A 19,398-nucleotide genomic window follows, 5' to 3' on the forward strand; every position below is an offset into this window, starting at 1 on the left:
TAGACTCTAAATTAATGTAGGGCAAATGAGGACATAAATTAGTTTAGAATACTGCATGTTCACACTGACCACACCTACAAGAACAAATATATCAATCTGATTGGCTGATGAATCTGACATCTGGGAGCGCTGGCACAAACTAATGCGGGGTTAGTTGTCACACACGTGGTTTAAATGTTTCAACACAGGCTGGTGAGTCTAAACTTTATTTGTTTTCTTGTTGCCATATCAACACTGTGCAGGTAAAAAAAAATTGCTGAAAAATGAATGATACTTTGGAATATATCGCCAAAGTTCATTTTAAAGCAGCAAAAATAAAAATTAGCATGAGTCAATTTTCATCTCTGTATTTACTGTTTATTTAGAATAAGGCAAACTTGGTATCATTTCAAATCGACAATCTTTTAGCTAGCATCTTACATAGTCTTTTAATTCTCAGTTAGCCAGCAGAAGTGACCAGTCAGGTTTTAAAAGTGGTGGTGGCGTCGTGGGCTAAAGCACATAACTGTTAATCAGAAGGTCGCTGGTTCGATCCCCAAAGCCACCACCATTGTGTCCTTGAGCAAGGCACTTAACTCCAGGTTGCTTCGGAGTTATAAGTGCACTGTATCGCTTTGGATAAAAGCGTCTGCCAAATGCATAAATGTAAATGTGTGTGTGTGTTTGTCATCAATCATGCATTATTTCAGTCAATACTGTGGCTTTTTTGTGTATTTATTGTCAAGTGTCCAAATTATTGTAAAGTTAATAAATGGCTTTTATTGACATGAAAATGTAGTTTATCTTCTAGGCTTTTTAATTAGACCATATACAGTTGTTAGAGGGGGATTTTAAGCTGTTACATGGCCCCTCTCCTGTTACAACATGCCCCGCATATGGGGCACTGTGTAACATTTCACTTTCTTTTTTCGAGTTAGATTGCGAAAACAGTACACGCTGTATTCGTAAAACAAGTCCCCATATGTGTGATAGACACGTGTGAAATTAATGTGAAGAAAAATACATCGAACCCCAAGTACATTTACACAAACTTAAGAAAACCTAAAAGTGTTAGTTTGTGCCCCACTCGCCTATAGTATTAGTAACACTTCCAATTATAAATCACAGTCATAAATCAGCGCTGATAAAAAGAGTCGGAGTGGTCCAGTGGTAATTAATTCCGCCATTGCATAAGAGGTTAATGGTAATCCGTCCATATAAAACTAAATAATAAAATTGTCCTGCATGCAATATTTGTTCAAGAGTACACATGGATGGAGAGTGCATACATATCCAATGTTATTCTGCTAATACACTCCTGTAGGCCTATCAACTTTGTAACAGTTTGAATAAGCAATTTGAAAGAGAACATTAACACAAATTTAGCTCTAAATCAAATTAAACTGTACTGAAATCTGTACTTTGGGAGGCAGTGCTGTGAAACTCAGGAATATGAATGAATTATTTTATTCACAATAAGATATTCTTTTAAATCATCTATTTTGATAAACAGTCATTCTTAATGACCGATTCAACACTCAAATAGATATTTCACACGATATGGTAATTTCATCTCTACATCTGCCACTATCAGTTTTACGATTTTGTTTGTCGGTAGATGAACACATAGATTAGCAATATAATCAAGACCATGACTGATTGGTCTAGTGGTTCATTTTTGCATCTAGTTTTTAGAGGTTCTGGTTTCGAAATTACCTAAATATAACTTTTTATTGTAATAAACCAAGATTGCATCTATGTGTCAGTGGTTGGGTGTTACACTTTAAAAATTACACTTTTATGCAATAAAAGATGCGGGGAGACGAGAGTAGCGGAAACACAAACACATTTATTGACTGTTCTGTATTTGAAAAATTAAATAAACCCAGCAAACTCTGAAGTTCAGTCAGCGACGAACACTAGCAGCGGGAATTTGCACGAGCGCATCAGTGACAAAGATGGCACAGCTTATATAGGAAGGAAACACACAGGGTGTGTGGTTACCCAACCCCTGAGAGCGATTCAAAATCCTTTCGCAATTTAGCATCGTCAATGTGTTGCCCACATTTGGTACCTGTAACATGAAATCCCTGGGAGGAGTATTTTGAATTCCAGAGCATGCATTTTTCAAACAATCCAGAATGGCCAACTTCCTTTTGGGCAGAGCTAATGACTGTCAGTGCAAAAGTTGTCCGGCTTGATGAGATCTAAATGTGTACAAAGTTTGGTGACTGTAGCTCAAAAGGAATGTGCTACAGAGCCCCCCGAACATGCCCCCCCCAATGGCCAACGACTCTGATGTGTGTGCAAACTTTCAAGAGTTTTCACATACATTATGTACCCTAAAAAGTACTGAAAACCTTGAAAAGAAGAAGAATAAGAAAAATTATAATCTTTAGAAGAACAATAGGGCTCCGCACTTTCAGTGCTTGAGGCCCCAATTAAATTATTAATAAATATATTTGAAATCTCTTAAATACACATGGCTCCAAGGATTAAAGTAAACAAGCATAGAGACGCACAGTCTGCCAGAATGACAGAAGAGACTGTGTGTGCGAGTTGCCAACACACACTTGATTCTCTCTCTTCTGCTCCTAACAGCACTCGTCCTGTGGTGTGGAGGTGTGTGTGTGTGTGTGTGTGTGTGTGTGTGCGCATGACAGGTGTAATTAAATAGAAACCAAGCAGTGGCTCAATGATGTTCTTAGTTAAAAAAACTTTTATTTTTCGTCACCTCACTTTGTAAATATTATTCCTTAATCTGAAATAAATCGTAACACTGTCTACACTGCATGCGTGCTAACTTAAACCTTCACATTGATTATAATGAGAATGTTCTAGTTTTGTCACGTCACTAGATCACAATGTAGACGAGATGTACAAAGTCCCTGAAGCAGCAGGGAATAAGAGCAGAATTATAACCATAAAGGATATCACTTCACAATAAGATTCCATTCGTAAACATTATTAAATGCATTAGGTATCATGAACAAACAATTTACAATATACGTATTTGTTTATTAATCTATTAATCTTTGTAAATGTTAGTTAAACAACTATCATGTGGGAAGATGCAAGCAATATATTTGCTCTTACAAAGATGACCCAATAAAAATAGCTGCAGAAATACCAGTCAAAACAGAACTGTGGTAAAATAGTGTTAGCGTTCACCATTACCACAAAAAGTTAAAAGGACAGAGGTTGTGAACACTTCTAAAACAGTTTGAAGATCCCCGATTAATTTAGCTTGATTTTACAATAGTTAACATAACTGTAGTAACTATGACAGTTCTGTGGAAATTATGGTTACCATGGGAATATTTGTAAGAGTGGCAATATATACAATAATAAAATTTAACTGATTAATTCATTGTCATTTCAGGTTTTTCCAGACAGAATGGCATTTGATGACGGTATGTGGACACACTCAAAAGTTGCCAAACTTGAATGAAGTTGTTTTTCATTATCTTAAAAACCTTTGGATCTAATGCATATATGCTTTAAATGAGTTTTGTAGACTAATATAAATTGTGCCCGTGTATATATTTCTTCACAAATTAAATGTTTTATTCCATTTGAAATGGATGTGTTGGAGTGCAAAGTAAAGAGAAAATCTGCAGCCAAATGTCCAGCACACATGGGAACTCAATACTTTAATAGATAACATACAGCAGAGATCTGAGTTGAGAAAGAACATGAGGCAACAGTGAAACTATTTCAAGCATTGAGTGTCTACAGCACAAAGCTCAGCTTTGTGATTAGGAGGTGTGAATCTCACAATTCGAGGAGCCTCACGATTAGATTTAATTACGATTCAAAGGGTAACAATTCGATTACAAAATGATTCTCGATGCATCACGATGCATCTTGTCCTTTTTTTTTTTTTTATCAATAGGCGATGCAAATGTATTTAAATTGCAAATTTCAAATGGTAGTTCAAGTGTTACATAAAAACATTCAAGATACAAAAAAACTATTTTAAAACCAATTAAGAACACGATATAAAAGTAAAAACTAATAAAATACATATATTTTTAAATAATTAAAATATGTCAAAGAAATCTGTTTAGTAATATAAAGGATCTGAACTCTTATTTTCCCTTATAACGTTTTATTTAACAGCTATTTCAAAAATCTGAACGAGTCACATTACATAAACACTATTATTTACTTTAACTTATATTAAAATATATTTTTTTTTAATTAAAAAAGCATTATTAACTATTATTATTTAACAGTATTTAAAAAAGTATTAAAGTTAACCTATGCTAAGCCTATATTCATTTTAGTTTGAACTATAACCACAAGTTACCGGTCTAGAATGAGATATCTACTTCTGTGATTGTGCGGATGTCAGCTTCTCTCCTCACCAGCACTGGTGATAGTAAATTGGTTTAAATAGCAAAATCCAACCTCCAAACTAATCCAACTGACAAACAAACCAAACAAATAAATCTTACCTCCAAAATCCATCCTCCAAACAAACAAATCAATTTTACCTCCAAACAAACTTGACCCCCATAAACAAATCGGACCCCAAAACCCAACCATCAAACAAACTCAACCCTGACAAACAAACCTGACCCTAAAATCCAACCTCAAAACAAACTCAACCCAGACAAACTAACCCGATTCCAAAATTCAGCCTCCGAACAAACTCAACCCCCACAAACAAATCTGACCCCCAAAATCAACCTCCAAACAATCTCAACCTGACAACAAACTCAACCAAGAAACATTCAACAGGCAAAACACTCAACCCCCAAACTCAACCAACAAACAAACCTGACCTCCAATCTCAACCTCCAAAACATTTTTTACAGACAAACACTCAACCCCCAAACTCAACTGACAACTGACCCCCAAACTGGCAAACAAGCTCAACCCCGACAAACAAACCTGACCCCCAAACTAAATCAAATTCAAATCACCAAGCAAACAACCTTGAACCTGCTAAACAAATTCAACCTCAACACACAAACTCAACTTCAAACAAACTCAACCCAGAATATTACTAATTATTAATAATTACAAGGTAAAAAAACAAAAATAATCTATTGGCCCATTCCCACAATCAAAGCTATTTCAGCATGGAATAAGGGACAGTGTCTTGTCATTATCTTTTGAGTTTTAGACATTTGAATCTTTCTAGAGTATATCAAATCCTGGAGTTGCATCATCCACAATGAGTCATACATGCTGGCAAATGTTTAATTTAATTAGTTTTATGTGCAATTTATGACCAGAACCACTGTCATCACATCTTCTTTTGCAGGGTGAAATAATTAATGAAAAGTAAATAAAATAAATGTACAAACAGATTTAGCAGCTCTCCGCTTCTTGAGTTGAGGTTCTTCTTTCAAAAACCTCTGGAATGCAAATGTTTCTAATTACATTTCCAAGAAACTCATAATGATTTGCCGATAACATGACAATGGGATAAATGTGAAGTCTGATAGATAGCTGTATAATAAGTGATCTATAAAAACCACAAACATGCCTCATGAGACCAATAAAGAGGTCTGACTTAAGTTTATGTAGTATGAAAGGTGTAGCACGACAAGCCCAAATTAAAGACCATAAACTTAAGAGTATTTCAAGACTGGAACCACAAGCACAGAAATCTGTAGTTACTAATCACATGGATTTATAATATTATTAAACTGCCGGTCAAAAGTTTAGAAACGCCTACTTGTTCTTTATAATCACCATCTTCTACATTTTAGAAAACTGTCAAGTTATTTGTGTCACAAATTGGACTGATCCAGTTTGAGTTCAACTCACTGGTTGCAGCAGTTAACAACCCATTGGAGGGGAAGATTATCAGTGAATAATGACCTCGAGTTTGGGTCTTATCATATGGCTTCAAAAGACTTGGAATAAAGTGTACATGTTCTATGGACCACTTTTATGATACTTTTATAGGTGATTGGAGTCATTTTGATGCTTCAATTCATTGTAAATCACAACCAGTAAAATGTTTCAAAATGTCTTCTTTTGTATTTCTCAAAGAAAAAAGTTAGGAACGAAATGAGGGCGAGTTTTATATGAGTGAACTATTCCTTTAAAGATTTATTTTTTATTTTCTGATGAATCGTATAGCAGTGTTCAAGAACAACACACTAGAATAACTCTGAAATATGAGCTCAGTGGTTCAGGTTACTCATATCCACATTTGCCCATCTGTTTCTTTTTATATGATAAGGTTGGAGAGTACAAACACAAAAGTCCTGAGGAGGAAGCCCCTCTCTAAGACAAACACACACACAGGACAAAGGCAGTTGGCTTGAGATTGGAGCACCGGCTGGGTGCAAGAGGACCGCTCGACAATTCCAAACAGGGCAGCAGGAAACACCACTGCACGGCACAACCAAGAGCCTTCCTGTTTCACAAACACAAACACACTTACACCTTAAAGGAATAGTTCACCCAAAAATGGAAATGTCGTCATCATTTACGCACCCTTATGTTGTTCCAAACCAATCTGCCTTTCTTGCTCAAAAGGAGATTTTGTTTTTATGAATAGTTCCTTTAAGATTTTTCAGCCACAATATCCACCACATCACATATGACAGTCCCAGACACTTCTCTTGACTTCTATTTCATAAGGGAGGATTGAACGAACAAATCATACAAAAAGGAAAGTTGACAAATGGACATGAAAAAAAAATGCTTGGAAATGTTTTATTTACTTTCTGTTGGGGACCCGATTAGCCATCACTCCACAGGACTCAAAACTGTACAGACATGTGTATTTTGGCAATATGTAATTTCATGACCAGTCATTTTAGAAAATATACCCCCATTAGACATTGCCAACACATTTAAATTGCATTCAAAAATAGAGCCTAATGATAAAACAGAAGGATAAAGATTGCATTTTTTTAAATTAGCCTACATATAATGTCTAGAGATGGGAATTGTAAGAAATTTAATGATTCCTGTTACAATTACCTATAACAGTAACATTTACGATTATTATATACGAAATATTTGGGAAATAAGAAATGCAATTCATATTGGATTGACATTTCTTAGCAATCTAAAGCAGTTCCCAAATGCTGAAAACATTTCATATTTTTAACAGAACAGATTCATGCAAACGGTATTATTTAACTTATTTGTTTAATTTAACTATTATAATAATTCATTCATTTTTATAACATAACACAAAAAATGGCTTTACACATAGTCATATCAAAAACTGTTTATTAGTCATTGCTTTGATTGGTCAGCTGGCCTAGTCTGTTGTGATTGATCAACAGCTTAGAGCATGTGTCCGAATTGTAACGGACCTTACATTAACGAGTTTCAGCTCCCGAGTCTTGCTGAGCAACTGTAAACACTATTGTAACTACGGTAACAATGGCGTCGGTTTTGCCACACCAGTTCGAGCCAGAGTCCGATAATGAAAGTTTGGAAGAACACGCTGATCAACCCGAACCACCTTCACAAGCACGACTAGAGCAGGACCTTTCACAGTGGTAAGATTTTATTCTGTAGCTCTCTTACATTTCAGATGTGATGTTATAACAAAGTAATTTCTCTACATCACGGTAACAATGATCGTGTAACTTGGGACCAAGTGCAATGTTGATTATTGTGAACCTAACAAAGCTTCAAGTAAAAGACACGTAATGCATCCAAGTTAGTCATCTTTTGCTGGAATGGGTGTAGCCGAACTTTTTCAACCGAGATATGAATGGAGAACAGAGGCTTACTCCTGGTTAGTGAGCAAGTTAGCCGTGGACTACCGTGGATAGTGGCCGTAACATTACAGCTTGTATTCATTTATTTATTTTTATCCCCTTATTCTCCCTATTTGGCATGCCCAATTCCCACTACTTTGTAGATCCTCGTGGTGGCGCGGTTACTCAACTCAATCCGGGTGGCGGAGGACAAGTATCAGTTGCCTCTGCTTCTGAGACCATCAATCCACGCATCTTGGTTTATTTTCATGTCTTTTATTATGAAAAGTTTAGAGAATTATGAAACTGTGTGTTACAGTCTGTAAATCATTTCCATTATATTCCTTGCATCACTGAGATTTAATTCAGATTGCAATAGTTTTATTTATTCCTATTAGAAAAAGTAAACTGTTGCTCGAATTGCACTAATGTTACTGTAAGATGAGGGGGAGGGAGAGGAGGAATGTGGAGGGAGGGGGAGAGAGATTGTGTGTATGTGGTAAAAAAAACTACTGAGAGTTGATTAAGGATGCACAAGTTTCAGTTATTCCTGTTAAAAAAACATTTGTGTTACTCAAATTGCACTAATTTTACTGTAAAATGGTTTTCTAAACTCGAGGTTGCACAATGTTTTGATATTCCTCCTGAAAGTGACTTGAATTGTTTCATTTATTTTGTTGTTGGATTGCTAAATGTAGATAGCACTTTCTTATTACTCTTTCTTTTAAAAAAAATTTTTTTAACCTCATTTGTCCCAGAGCCTGCACCGCCAACTTTGGCCTCACAAAGTAGGAGGAGAAGGGATTTTGTCTCCGAGTCTCTGACCACAGAGGTCGCTTCCAAGTCTCTACCCATGTACACAACCACGGAGGTCGTTTCCCAGTTATCCACGGCTCCGCCTTCCTCGACTTTGCCCCACGTCATGGCAGCCAAGCCAGAGTCACCTCCGTGCCATGTCACAGCCAAGCCAGAATCAGCTCCGGGCCATGTCACAGTCAAGCCAGAGTCAGCTCCGGGCCATGTCACAGTCAAGCCAGAGTCAGCTCCGGGCCATGTCACAGCCAAGCCAGAGTCAGCTCCGGGCCATGTCACAGCCAAGCCAGTGTCAGCTCCGGGCCATGTCACAGCCAAGCCAGTGTCAGCTCCGGGCCATGTCACAGCCAAGCCAGAGTCAGCTCCGGGCCATGTCACAGCCAAGCCAGAGTCAGCTCCGGGCCATGTCACAGTCAAGCCAGAGTCAGCTCCGGGCCATGTCACAGTCAAGCCAGAGTCAGCTCCGGGCCATGTCACAGCCAAGCCAGAGTCAGCTCCGGGCCATGTCACAGTCAAGCCAGAGTCAGCTCCGGGCCATGTCACAGCCAAGCCAGAGTCAGCTCCGGGCCATGTCACAGCCAAGCCAGTGTCAGCTCCGGGCCATGTCACAGCCAAGCCAGAGTCAGCTCCGGGCCATGTCACAGTCAAGCCAGAGTCAGCTCCGGGCCATGTCACAGCCAAGCCAGAGTCAGCTCCGGGCCATGTCACAGCCAAGCCAGTGTCAGCTCCGGGCCATGTCACAGCCAAGCCAGAGTCAGCTCCGGGCCATGTCACAGCCAAGCCAGAGTCAGCCCCATGCCATGTCACAGCCACGCCTCAGCCTGCCCCATGCCATGTCAAGCCCCAGACTTCTCCATGCCATGTCACAGCTAAACCTCAGCCTGCTCCATGCCATGTCTTAAGCAAGCCTCTGCTCCGTGGTCCAGGCCCACCCCTACTCCACCTTGTTCCTCAGCCCCATCAGCTCTGCCCATCGAGCCACTCATGGCTCCACCCCCCACCCCCCAATGGCTCCACCTTGATCCCTTGATCCCATGCTCCTCGCCAGACCACGCCTCAAGACTCCCTTCCCCCAGCTCCCTGCAATGGACTTATGTCATGTTTTATATGTTTTTGTTCATGTGTTGTTCATTTACATACAGTTCTAATCATTGTTAGATTAATCGGTTATCAAAATTATCATTAGTTGCAGCCCTAGTGACGTAGCTATGTCCCGGATGTAATGGCTGGACTGCAAGCCAGGCGTTTCAGGCAGTTCAGGAGCAGTGTTGTCTGTGTCCAACTCCCTTCAGCATGGACTTAGTGCTTTGTAACTTTGCTGAATTTTTACAAGCACAAACAGCTATATTACACACGAAAAGAAAGGTAAAAATCCCAAAAAGCATAATAGTAATTTAAACACAAATGATAATTTAGTTTGATTCACTGTACTGAATTAATGATTCTATACTCATAAAAATTTGAACAATGCCTGAATCATGAATAGTCAAGTTTGAATTAAAAATGTGTATTATTACTTTCAGAACATATGCTAAATAGTTACTTTCCCTTACTTGTAAAACTTAAAAAGTACTGTTCATTAAAGAGTACTATGATTCATCGGGGATGGAGTGGGACAAAAAATTAAATCAGGGCAATGTGGACACCAGAATAGATATGAATAATTCTACCCAGCTGAAAAATACATAATGTATGTTAGATGCATATGCTTGTACACCACCACTGATTACATCCATTTGAAATATTTTAAATTATTATTGGAAGTTGTAAAATAGTAGTGTCACTGATGACATGTTTCTAAACTGTTCTTTTTAAAAATACATTTTAATGGAAGTGTATGCTTATCCAGTAAAATGTTTTTCATAGTATAAACTTACTGGTGAAATCAGACAAATTACATTTGGCACTATCAGGACTATCAAATATCAGGACCCTTAGCATTATTATTATTATACTTTATTTAGCATCATGTACAGTTTAACATAGTACAATCATCTGTAAATGCAGTGCAGATTCACAGCGCATCCCTGTGCTCACTGTATTACATAAGTTCACATGATGAGAAACAATCAAAAACCGGCACACTTTGACCTCTGAGACGTCAGTGTGATGATATCATGAAAGCTGCACAACTGACTACATTGAAACTTAAATCGAGGTAAGTTGTTGAACGAGTTTAATCTAAATGATGGCGCTCACTTACTTCCTTATGATTGGTTTGATTGATGTGGATGCCATTTTCTTCAAAAAGTGTTATAAAGTGCTCTCGTGCACTGGAAAACTTGGGTCATGTTTTTTCCACTTCAACTTGTTGCCGTCATATTTTAAAATGCGCTTCATCATCCAACACATTTTTCACTGGGCTGTAAAATGACGTCAATGATGGAGCTTCTCCATGCACATGCAAATATCCAACTAATTGATAATGAAATTTGTTGTTGATGATATTCATTATCAATACTGATAGATTTTATGGATTAGTTAATGCAGCCCTAATCAGAAGAACAAGCTCATTCGAATAATATGGCCGGAAATCTGACTACACTGGACACGCTGTGTTTTGCGCTATAAATTCAGTAGTGGGGCAGTGCTGCCACTGAATAGCGCAGTAGGAAACACTGTCAGAGTATATTAGTACAGTGATGCATCCGCATCAGTGGAAGAACGCATATTCAAAAACAATAAAATGAAATAAAAGTCACGAAAATCATACGTTTCCAGAATAATTTTTTTAAACGGAAACAAGTTGTGAATAAGAACCGCTTTTTTGGTTCCCAACCCTAGTTATGTCAACTGTCCAAATATAATTTATCACATGGCAAAACCCACAGCAGACTTTAATAATGGGAGACTCAAATGATACCAGAGTGTAAACTTTTGTATATTGGCAGGTCAGATGGTAACCTTCCGATAAGTGAGTTCTGGGAAAGTTGATGAAGTTTCAGTTGGTCTCCAACCAACCGAATAATCCATGACAAAGCTTATCTGACTTAAAATACAAGTACTGATAAAGATGAAGAAACATTATCAGACATACAATACAATTTGTTAATAAAATCACTCAAGCGTACACACCAAACCAGAATTGCATTGATACTCAAGTTGCCCGTCAGCTTTCCATTGTCTAAATTATCAGCGTACTGCGTACCATTCATATTTGAAATGATTCAAATGTTTGACTGATCCGTACGGTGTAACAGGATTCCAAAAAATCGTAACTTTTATTTTGGCATGTCACGTAAATACAGATGATAAACCTGCTCTGACGGTGTTCCTCACATTATGTCGTCATGTGTGACATTTGCCTTAGAAAACAAAGCTCAGGACAAAACATTACACAAAGTCTGGCAAGATTAAAAAAAAAAAGACATACGTGTGTACAAAGTGTCTGCATACTGTCAGCATACTTGAAGAGCTTTCCATCAACAAGAAACAATGAAGTTGTGTAACTTATTAAAAGAACCAAGCAAATTTGACAGACTTCAATGGTGCCCACTTTTTCAGCAGTTTTGGTTCTAGAAGAACAATCCCATGAAGCAATGCCAAAGACGTAATTGAATTCGAAACAACGGAAACATACAAAAGTATTGATTTACAGTTGTTGGTTATAAATAAAGAAAAATATAAATTTACATTGTATTGCTAAATATTCAGATATATATACAAATGTACATTAGTTTGGGAGTGTAGGCGGAGCGACTCGTTTGTGCCATTCAAAGTGTGTCATGGGAGTGGGCAGTCACCGCAGAACTCTTTTACCGCAATTTTCTGCTTGATGTATCGTTTCCCTTCAGGATCATGGGTGAAGTTCTTCAGCAGTAATTCCACTATTATACATGCGTGGTTTTTTAATTCAGTTGAAATAACACAGACTGATGGCTTTAAAAGAAGCATGAACCATTGATTAACAAACTCAAAGGTTTATAAGTTATCGTTAAAAATATATTCGCATATGGAAAATGTGTATGGGATTTTTACTTCCGGAACCAAACTGTTGCACTCTATTGGCAAATACAGCAACAAACGACGTTTTACACCATTTGAACAATGAATTTCCATGAGTTTATTTAGTTGTTTACGATTACTGTACAAAGATTTTATAAAATTATTTTATAGTGATCGTACTAACTATTAGCATATTCTAGATAATGAAATATTTTAGATTGGTGCATAACTTTACAAATTTATAGGCTGTATACAATAGAAATTTCCATTACTTTTTTGGTACTTTCATGACTTTTCCAGGCCTGGAAATCACAAACTTAACATTTTAAAATAGGATATTTCCAGGTTTTCCATAAACAAGGTGACCTTGGTACTAGGGATGGGCATTCGGTAGTAATTAGTACTCTAACCCAGTGGTTCTCAACCAGGGGGCCAGGACCCACTAGAGGGCCTCAGCACACATTCATGAAGGCCTCAACATGACGTAAAATTAATTTAAAATAAGAAATATTAAAATAATCCACCTTAATTAAAATGCTATAAATACTTTAAGACGGATGCCAACAAATTAAAAAAAGACTCTTTCTGAAACTTTTAGAATCAAAAATTATCCTGGATTAAATATTTTAATCAGACACATCTAGTTTCAGGCAAGAGGGCCTTCAAATATTGCCTTGGACAGTGGGGGGCCATGGAGTCAAAAAGGTTGAGAACTACTGCTCTAACCCACAAAACCGAGTAATCGATTATACGTAAATTAAAATGAGTAATAAGTGTCACAAACATGAAATGTATTTTTTGTTTTACTAACAAGTAGTACCAAGAACGATTTCAAAATAAGCCATCCCTTGCATTAAAAAGAACAAAATAGTAACTTCCAGGGAAATTGTATCGACTGTGTGACTCTTATTAATAAAATACTTGTGGTTTATGACATGCAGACAAAACACCAACTCGTTTCATGACCGGAAATTACTAAATGACAGCTCGCCACACAGCTCTGGGAGCACTATGTGTGTGTATATTCCTCAATCAAGACTTTGCGGTGTGGATCTATAAATTATTCTTTAAATGTATCAATAAACCTGCTCTTTGGGAAAAAGTGCAAGTTTGTGTTTTACCTGTTTGCTCTGCAAACTCTACGCAGGCTTTGGATTTTTAGGACACCTGTATTTCACAATTCAGTGAGCTGCGTTTCTTTTGTCTGTTCTTAAAAATATAATAAAGTGTGTTTGTGACTAACAGCATTTCTTGTCATGTGTCACTCCAAGACAAATTGCAGCAAATCACCCGCCTGTTGCAGGTAGATGAGCAAAATTACCCGTGCATGAAATACATTTGGACGAGGAGCTTGTGAACTGGATTCAGCCTCATCGTATTTTGAGGGTGGCGGGTGCTAGTTTCACACCCTGGAAACTGTTTAATATATTTGGCGACTTCCCAGATTTGCCATCTCCCAATATTGTCGATCATCATCTGTTCACAATCAGCATTGGGATCTTTGTAAGACATCATCGATATCCGATTACATTGTCCTATCACCCATCCCTAGTCTAATAAGCTTCAGAGTTTCTTGTACCACTTCACATAATAATTCCACCATAAAAGGGGATACTTGGCTGTTGATATGCATGTCGCTAAGAAGAATTAAATACCAGTAGAGTAGAATTTGGTACAAATAAAAATATTACAAGAATTGCCACACTTTGCTTTGACGACACATCTATGCCTCGACTACACATCCACAGACTCAATGACTGAGAGATTCAGAATGCAAGTACATTATAATTCAGCGTTGCCCATGGCAGGCAAATAAAATTCTATAAATTTGCGATATTCGAGTAGTGGTTTTAATAGTCGACTATCTGGTGCAGAATTTGTACTTAATTAGTCAATTAATCGTGCACAGGGTTGGGAGGGTTACTTTTCAAATGTATTCCACTACAGATAACAGGATATATTCTGGACAATGTCATTTGTAACATATTCCATTAGATTACTCAAGGTCAGTAACATAATCTGAACACTTTGGATTACTTCTTTAGCACTGGCAGATTTTTTCACTTGTTTTGATTATAAAAAACAATTAATAACATGTGAAAAAAACATCTGCCAGTGCAGTAAGACAAAATGCACTTCTATTAAAAAAAGAAATTCTGATAAAATATATGTATGATCGAACGTGTATTTTCTTGATAAAAAAAGTGAATGAGCAAGTAAAAGGGCTTATGGTGCGTTCACATACAATGCAAATAAAATTTCCCCTCGCTTTTGCTTACGCGAGTTTGACCGCTGGAGGTGTTCACATACAGCGCGAAGCTCACGCGAGACAGGAGGAGGGGCTTCTACGACAACTTCTCTTTCCGCCATAACCATGGTCAATATCACACCGACTGCTGCTCTGTATCTGTTGAGGAAGTCCCAGATACGTTGGAAAACCAAACGCCGTCGCGTTTAGGTACATGCTATTATCCAATTATTCAGATTTCATCTGCTACGAAGTCAGTACGTCAGTGACATCCGGACAATCTCAATGCTGATAGGCTTTCACTACAACGCGCCGTGCAGATTTTTCGCTCGAGTTAAAAAATGTCAACACGCGAATGAAGCGATTATTGTTTGCGTTGTGTAAATTAAAAAAAATTGAAGTATTAAGCAAAATGTTTACATGAAAATTTACACAAGGTTTACTATTTCTGCTGCTCCAAAACTACATATTTTTCCACAATGATGTCATATCCACTTTTTAAACAATGTAAAAATGCCCTCCGTCTGCTCACATTATAAGAAAGTGTTTCACCGCTATTCAAAAGCTCCTCGGATCATATCATTTATATGGATAAAGATTTTCCACCTGAATAGACTAAATATTAAATGAGAAAAAGGAAAATACAATTCCAAGTAATCGCTTCAGAAATCAATTATTTAAACTGTGGTGGAATACAGTTAATAATCTTGTGCATATTGAATACATAACCCGTGTTACATGTATTACGTTATTCCCAACCCTGATTGTGCACATCCATACTTGGTATGTGTTGTGTATGTGTCGTAAAGATTTCTCACATTAAACACTTACATTTCCAGCGATTATAAAAACGTAGTACCATGAGGTTAATACTGAGCTGAGGTGAACTTATTGCAAAACATCTCTTACAATATGCAATGCAATGAATATCTATTACATTATTCCACCCTAACCTAAAAAAAATCAGATTCAATGATCTCACATAGCATCATTCCATCTGTTTATTAAATCATTACGTACAGTAGCCTTACTAAACATTGAAAGTCACATATGCCTTCAGACACACACACTGACACCACAATGAGGCTCACTAGGTGTTTTTTGTTTTTTGTGTGTGTGGCTGGTGCATCCGGAGCAGAGTGCAGCTGTTGTAAGGCATCCTGCCGCAGGAGCGCAGCAGCACATATGGGCCAGTGATACAATCACAGCCGAGACGAGCTGTACACTCCTTCTAAAGGAGTTCGTGTTCAACCCCTAACATCCGACTTACCCAAAACAAGAATAAATTGTAATCATGTGTATTCTAAACCTTTTATAGCACAAAGAAAAATCAATACCGTCATTTAAAACCATGAATGAACTGTGGAATATGCAAATTTCCCAAAAATCTGGTCTGTGTAATTCATATACTTCAATGTTTGGTAGAAACATAATAAGCTTTATTTTCAAACTTGAATGTTTGGTAGAAACATAATAAGCTTTATTTTCAACCTTGAAAATTAACCTGATCTCGTAGAATCATGTTACTATAACAACATTTTTGAAAATTTATTTTTGCGTGGCTTGTTCTTATCGTGGCAGTTTCCTAGTGAAATGACCACTAGAGGCGCTACAACAACAATTACTTTTATTCGCCTTCACACAAGTCACCAGTAAAACGGCACATTAATAAACACTTGATTTTCACACTGTTCCTCACACAATGCTTTTTTATGACATCGAAATTAGCGGTCATCCGATTGTGGATTTTGCTGATACCGGTGGCAAAATCCACAAGGTGGCAGGAAAGGCAGATAGCCGATTAATCGGCCAAAAGTTTTTTTTAAATAGATTTAGATTTATGTCAAAAACATAGCTTACTCTTTCTTTACTATAGTGGGTAAAGGCAAAGAGTCCAAAATGAATACCATCTGAGATTCCGTTTTTTGTTCCAACAAAATCCCAATAATAACCAGAAAATTAAAAGGTGTGGTGCATAGCGTGGGACTTTTAAGTATAAACAAGCCCTAAACACTGTAGACTCTTATTTTGAAATGACAGAAAAACTAACGGCAACTATCAGATAGGGCTGCAACTAACAATTATTTTGATAATCGATTAATCTAACGATTATTAGAATGATTATTCGACTATTCAGCGATTATTGCAATTATTAAAATTATTTGAACATTAATAAAAGCTATGAACTGCAGTGCTGCTCTCACGCGTCACCATTACAGTTTCATATCTGATCTCATGTTATGTTAAATGAGATCATACGACTATTCGACAATGGAAATTTTTGTCGACAATATTTTATTGTCGACGTTGTCGATAACGTCAACTAATCGTTTCAGCCCTACTTTCGGAATAGATTTTTGCCGATAACAATATATTGGTCTATCTCTAAACACTTTTACTATAATGAATGACTTGAAAGGCGCATTTTAATGTTTACATTGCAATTTTACAAGCAGGATCAAACTGTTTAGTAACTCAACTGATAAAGCGTTAAACTTACGATGTCAATGAGCGGGGTATAAGTCCTGACAATCATGCAAGTCAACACATGAGCTGAAAGTGTCATAGAAGCACCAAAAAATGACATGGTTGCTTCAGCAATTGTTTTTCATCTCACGTTTGCTTTTATGAAACTTTCGGTTAGGGTTAGGTTTAAGGTAGGGAGGTCAGTATTGTTGATTTAAACTCATTTTAAATCAACAATTAACCTTAAAATCCTCATCTGTTTGGGAGAATATTACACTCGCTTTTAGTGCCACTCAGTGGACATTCCACCTCATTACTGCCACAATATGTGTAATGAACTTACACTTCTCATGAGATCAGGCCAATTTTTTCTAAGAACCAATAGCTAAAGACACATTTTAGAATAAGATCATCAAAACTTTGGTCAATCAGTAATCAGTAATCAGTAATATTAATCATAAAAGTGCTAACCGAGTGGTCGGATAAGCTATAACCTAACCCAACCCTAACCTAATCAGGTAGTGCTTTCCTCATGAATATGAATACAACTTCCCTTGACATCCTACATTTCAGAAATCCACTTCCTGAACACTACCACTGACTGCCATTAGTTGGGAAATAGAAAGTCCTGCCCCCAAACTCATGTTATTGGTTGAGTCAATGTTATTATGCTGGTAGGGATGCTCCAACAAACAGTGCATTGTTTTGATAGTGCTACAGATACAGTGTTTACACTTTTCACCTGTATAGACAAATAGCTAAAGACAAATTTGAAAGTTGTGGGAACCAAAACTGTGGTTACACTTCATGCAAATGTCAAACCAAGTACCCATAATGCCAAACACTGATTTAACATCCACAAATCTTGCATTCAACAAACTTAAACAATACATTACTTACTTCCCCCCTCGATTTTATCCGTTCCTCGGGTCCAGATAATCTGTCTGGTCTCAAGTTTGACTTGAAATGTCCTTCTCTCGGGTCTTTGAGACTTTTTTGAGTAAAAGAGAGTCAATACGGTGCCCAGCTCGAGATCCCGGTACAAAGTGTTCACCTCGGTGTCGCTCAGCGTCCAGGGACCATTGGAGGAGAAGCCGGCGGTCGCAGCCATTTCCCCTGTTTGTTGTCCAGTTCCTTTAAGAATAATTCACAGCCTCCCAGGCCTGGCGAGGACACCTATGAAAATAATGAATAATGTAAACACACCTTTAAAAAAATTGCCAAAAAAACAATAGGACATGGCAGCGCTGCAAGCACATATGCATCAGTTATGAAAACACATATAGAGGCCTGCTACTATAAGATGCATGAACATGTGTCCATTTGTAAATTGGACATTAGAAATAGGCTTGATATGTGGTTATTTGCATAGACTACTATATGCATTAAGAAATGTCATTTGGTGAATAATAGGTGAATTATAATCGTGCATAAGAGTGCGTGGATTATTATTTCATATACATAAATAACAGATCACATCCATAAATCCATGAAATTTACACTGTAATCTGAAGTCTGATATGTATAAATAGATTAAACTAAGTTGATCTGATCCAATTCAGTTAAATATAACCCATAGGATCACTTTATACAGATCCAGCCCAATGCAAACAAAAAACCAAAACAAGAAAATCACTGTAACTGCATTATTAACATCACGAACAACACATGCTTACAGTTTGAAGAGATGAAACGTTTAGACCTATATGTTAAAAACAATATGGATCTGAGAGTCTATGATGTTTATAAAGATAATAATAACACAGGTTTTGTATTGTCTCACCGTGTATGAATGCAGCTGGCGCTCTGGGACTTATTAAAAGCCGAAACGCAACATCTAATGTGTCCGCAATCTCAGCGGCGCTCGTGACGTCTTGTGTCCATGATGAGTCGCGGGTTTGGCGTTGTGATCGAGCCGAATGTGAGATGTGGTGATCTCCGCCATGAGTCTATGTGTAAGAGCCCTTCCCCCATCAGCCGATCCCTACAGCACACACCGAGCACACGGGCTCTTAAAGACACAGCGCCGCTCTTTGACCTAACGTACTGCGCTGACACTGAATACTGCTTTCTATACTTCACACAGAACTATATATACTGCCCACACATTTTTTGAAAGGAGCACAACATTTTGGTTCCAAAAGGCTAAATCCGTTTTATCAAATAATCCAAAAAAAGACCTACCGTGAGCTCTGAGATTAATCTATGGTATATGCTTCTGTTGAAGCCATTGGTCCGCGTTATTTATAAATAAAACAC

The 19,398-nt window shown here is 37.5% G+C and overlaps 1 protein-coding gene across 1 annotated transcript in view; it reads right to left on the reverse strand.

Moving 5' to 3' along the window:
- Nucleotides 1-19,124, reverse strand: part of LOC127618715 (1-phosphatidylinositol 4,5-bisphosphate phosphodiesterase gamma-1-like) — a 71,177-nt gene extending 52,053 nt beyond the window's left edge. The window contains exons 1-2 of the mRNA XM_052091324.1: nucleotides 18,923-19,124; nucleotides 18,040-18,315 (exon numbers count right to left, since the gene is read on the reverse strand). Of these exons, the coding sequence (XP_051947284.1) occupies nucleotides 18,040-18,250 (211 nt within the window). The 5' untranslated portion in view covers nucleotides 18,251-18,315; nucleotides 18,923-19,124. The remainder of the gene's footprint in view (nucleotides 1-18,039; nucleotides 18,316-18,922) is intronic.
- Nucleotides 19,125-19,398: the final 274 nt, after the last annotated feature.

Source organism: Xyrauchen texanus, chromosome 25 (assembly GCF_025860055.1).
Source record: "Xyrauchen texanus isolate HMW12.3.18 chromosome 25, RBS_HiC_50CHRs, whole genome shotgun sequence".
NCBI classification, from domain to species: Eukaryota; Metazoa; Chordata; class Actinopteri; order Cypriniformes; family Catostomidae; genus Xyrauchen; species Xyrauchen texanus.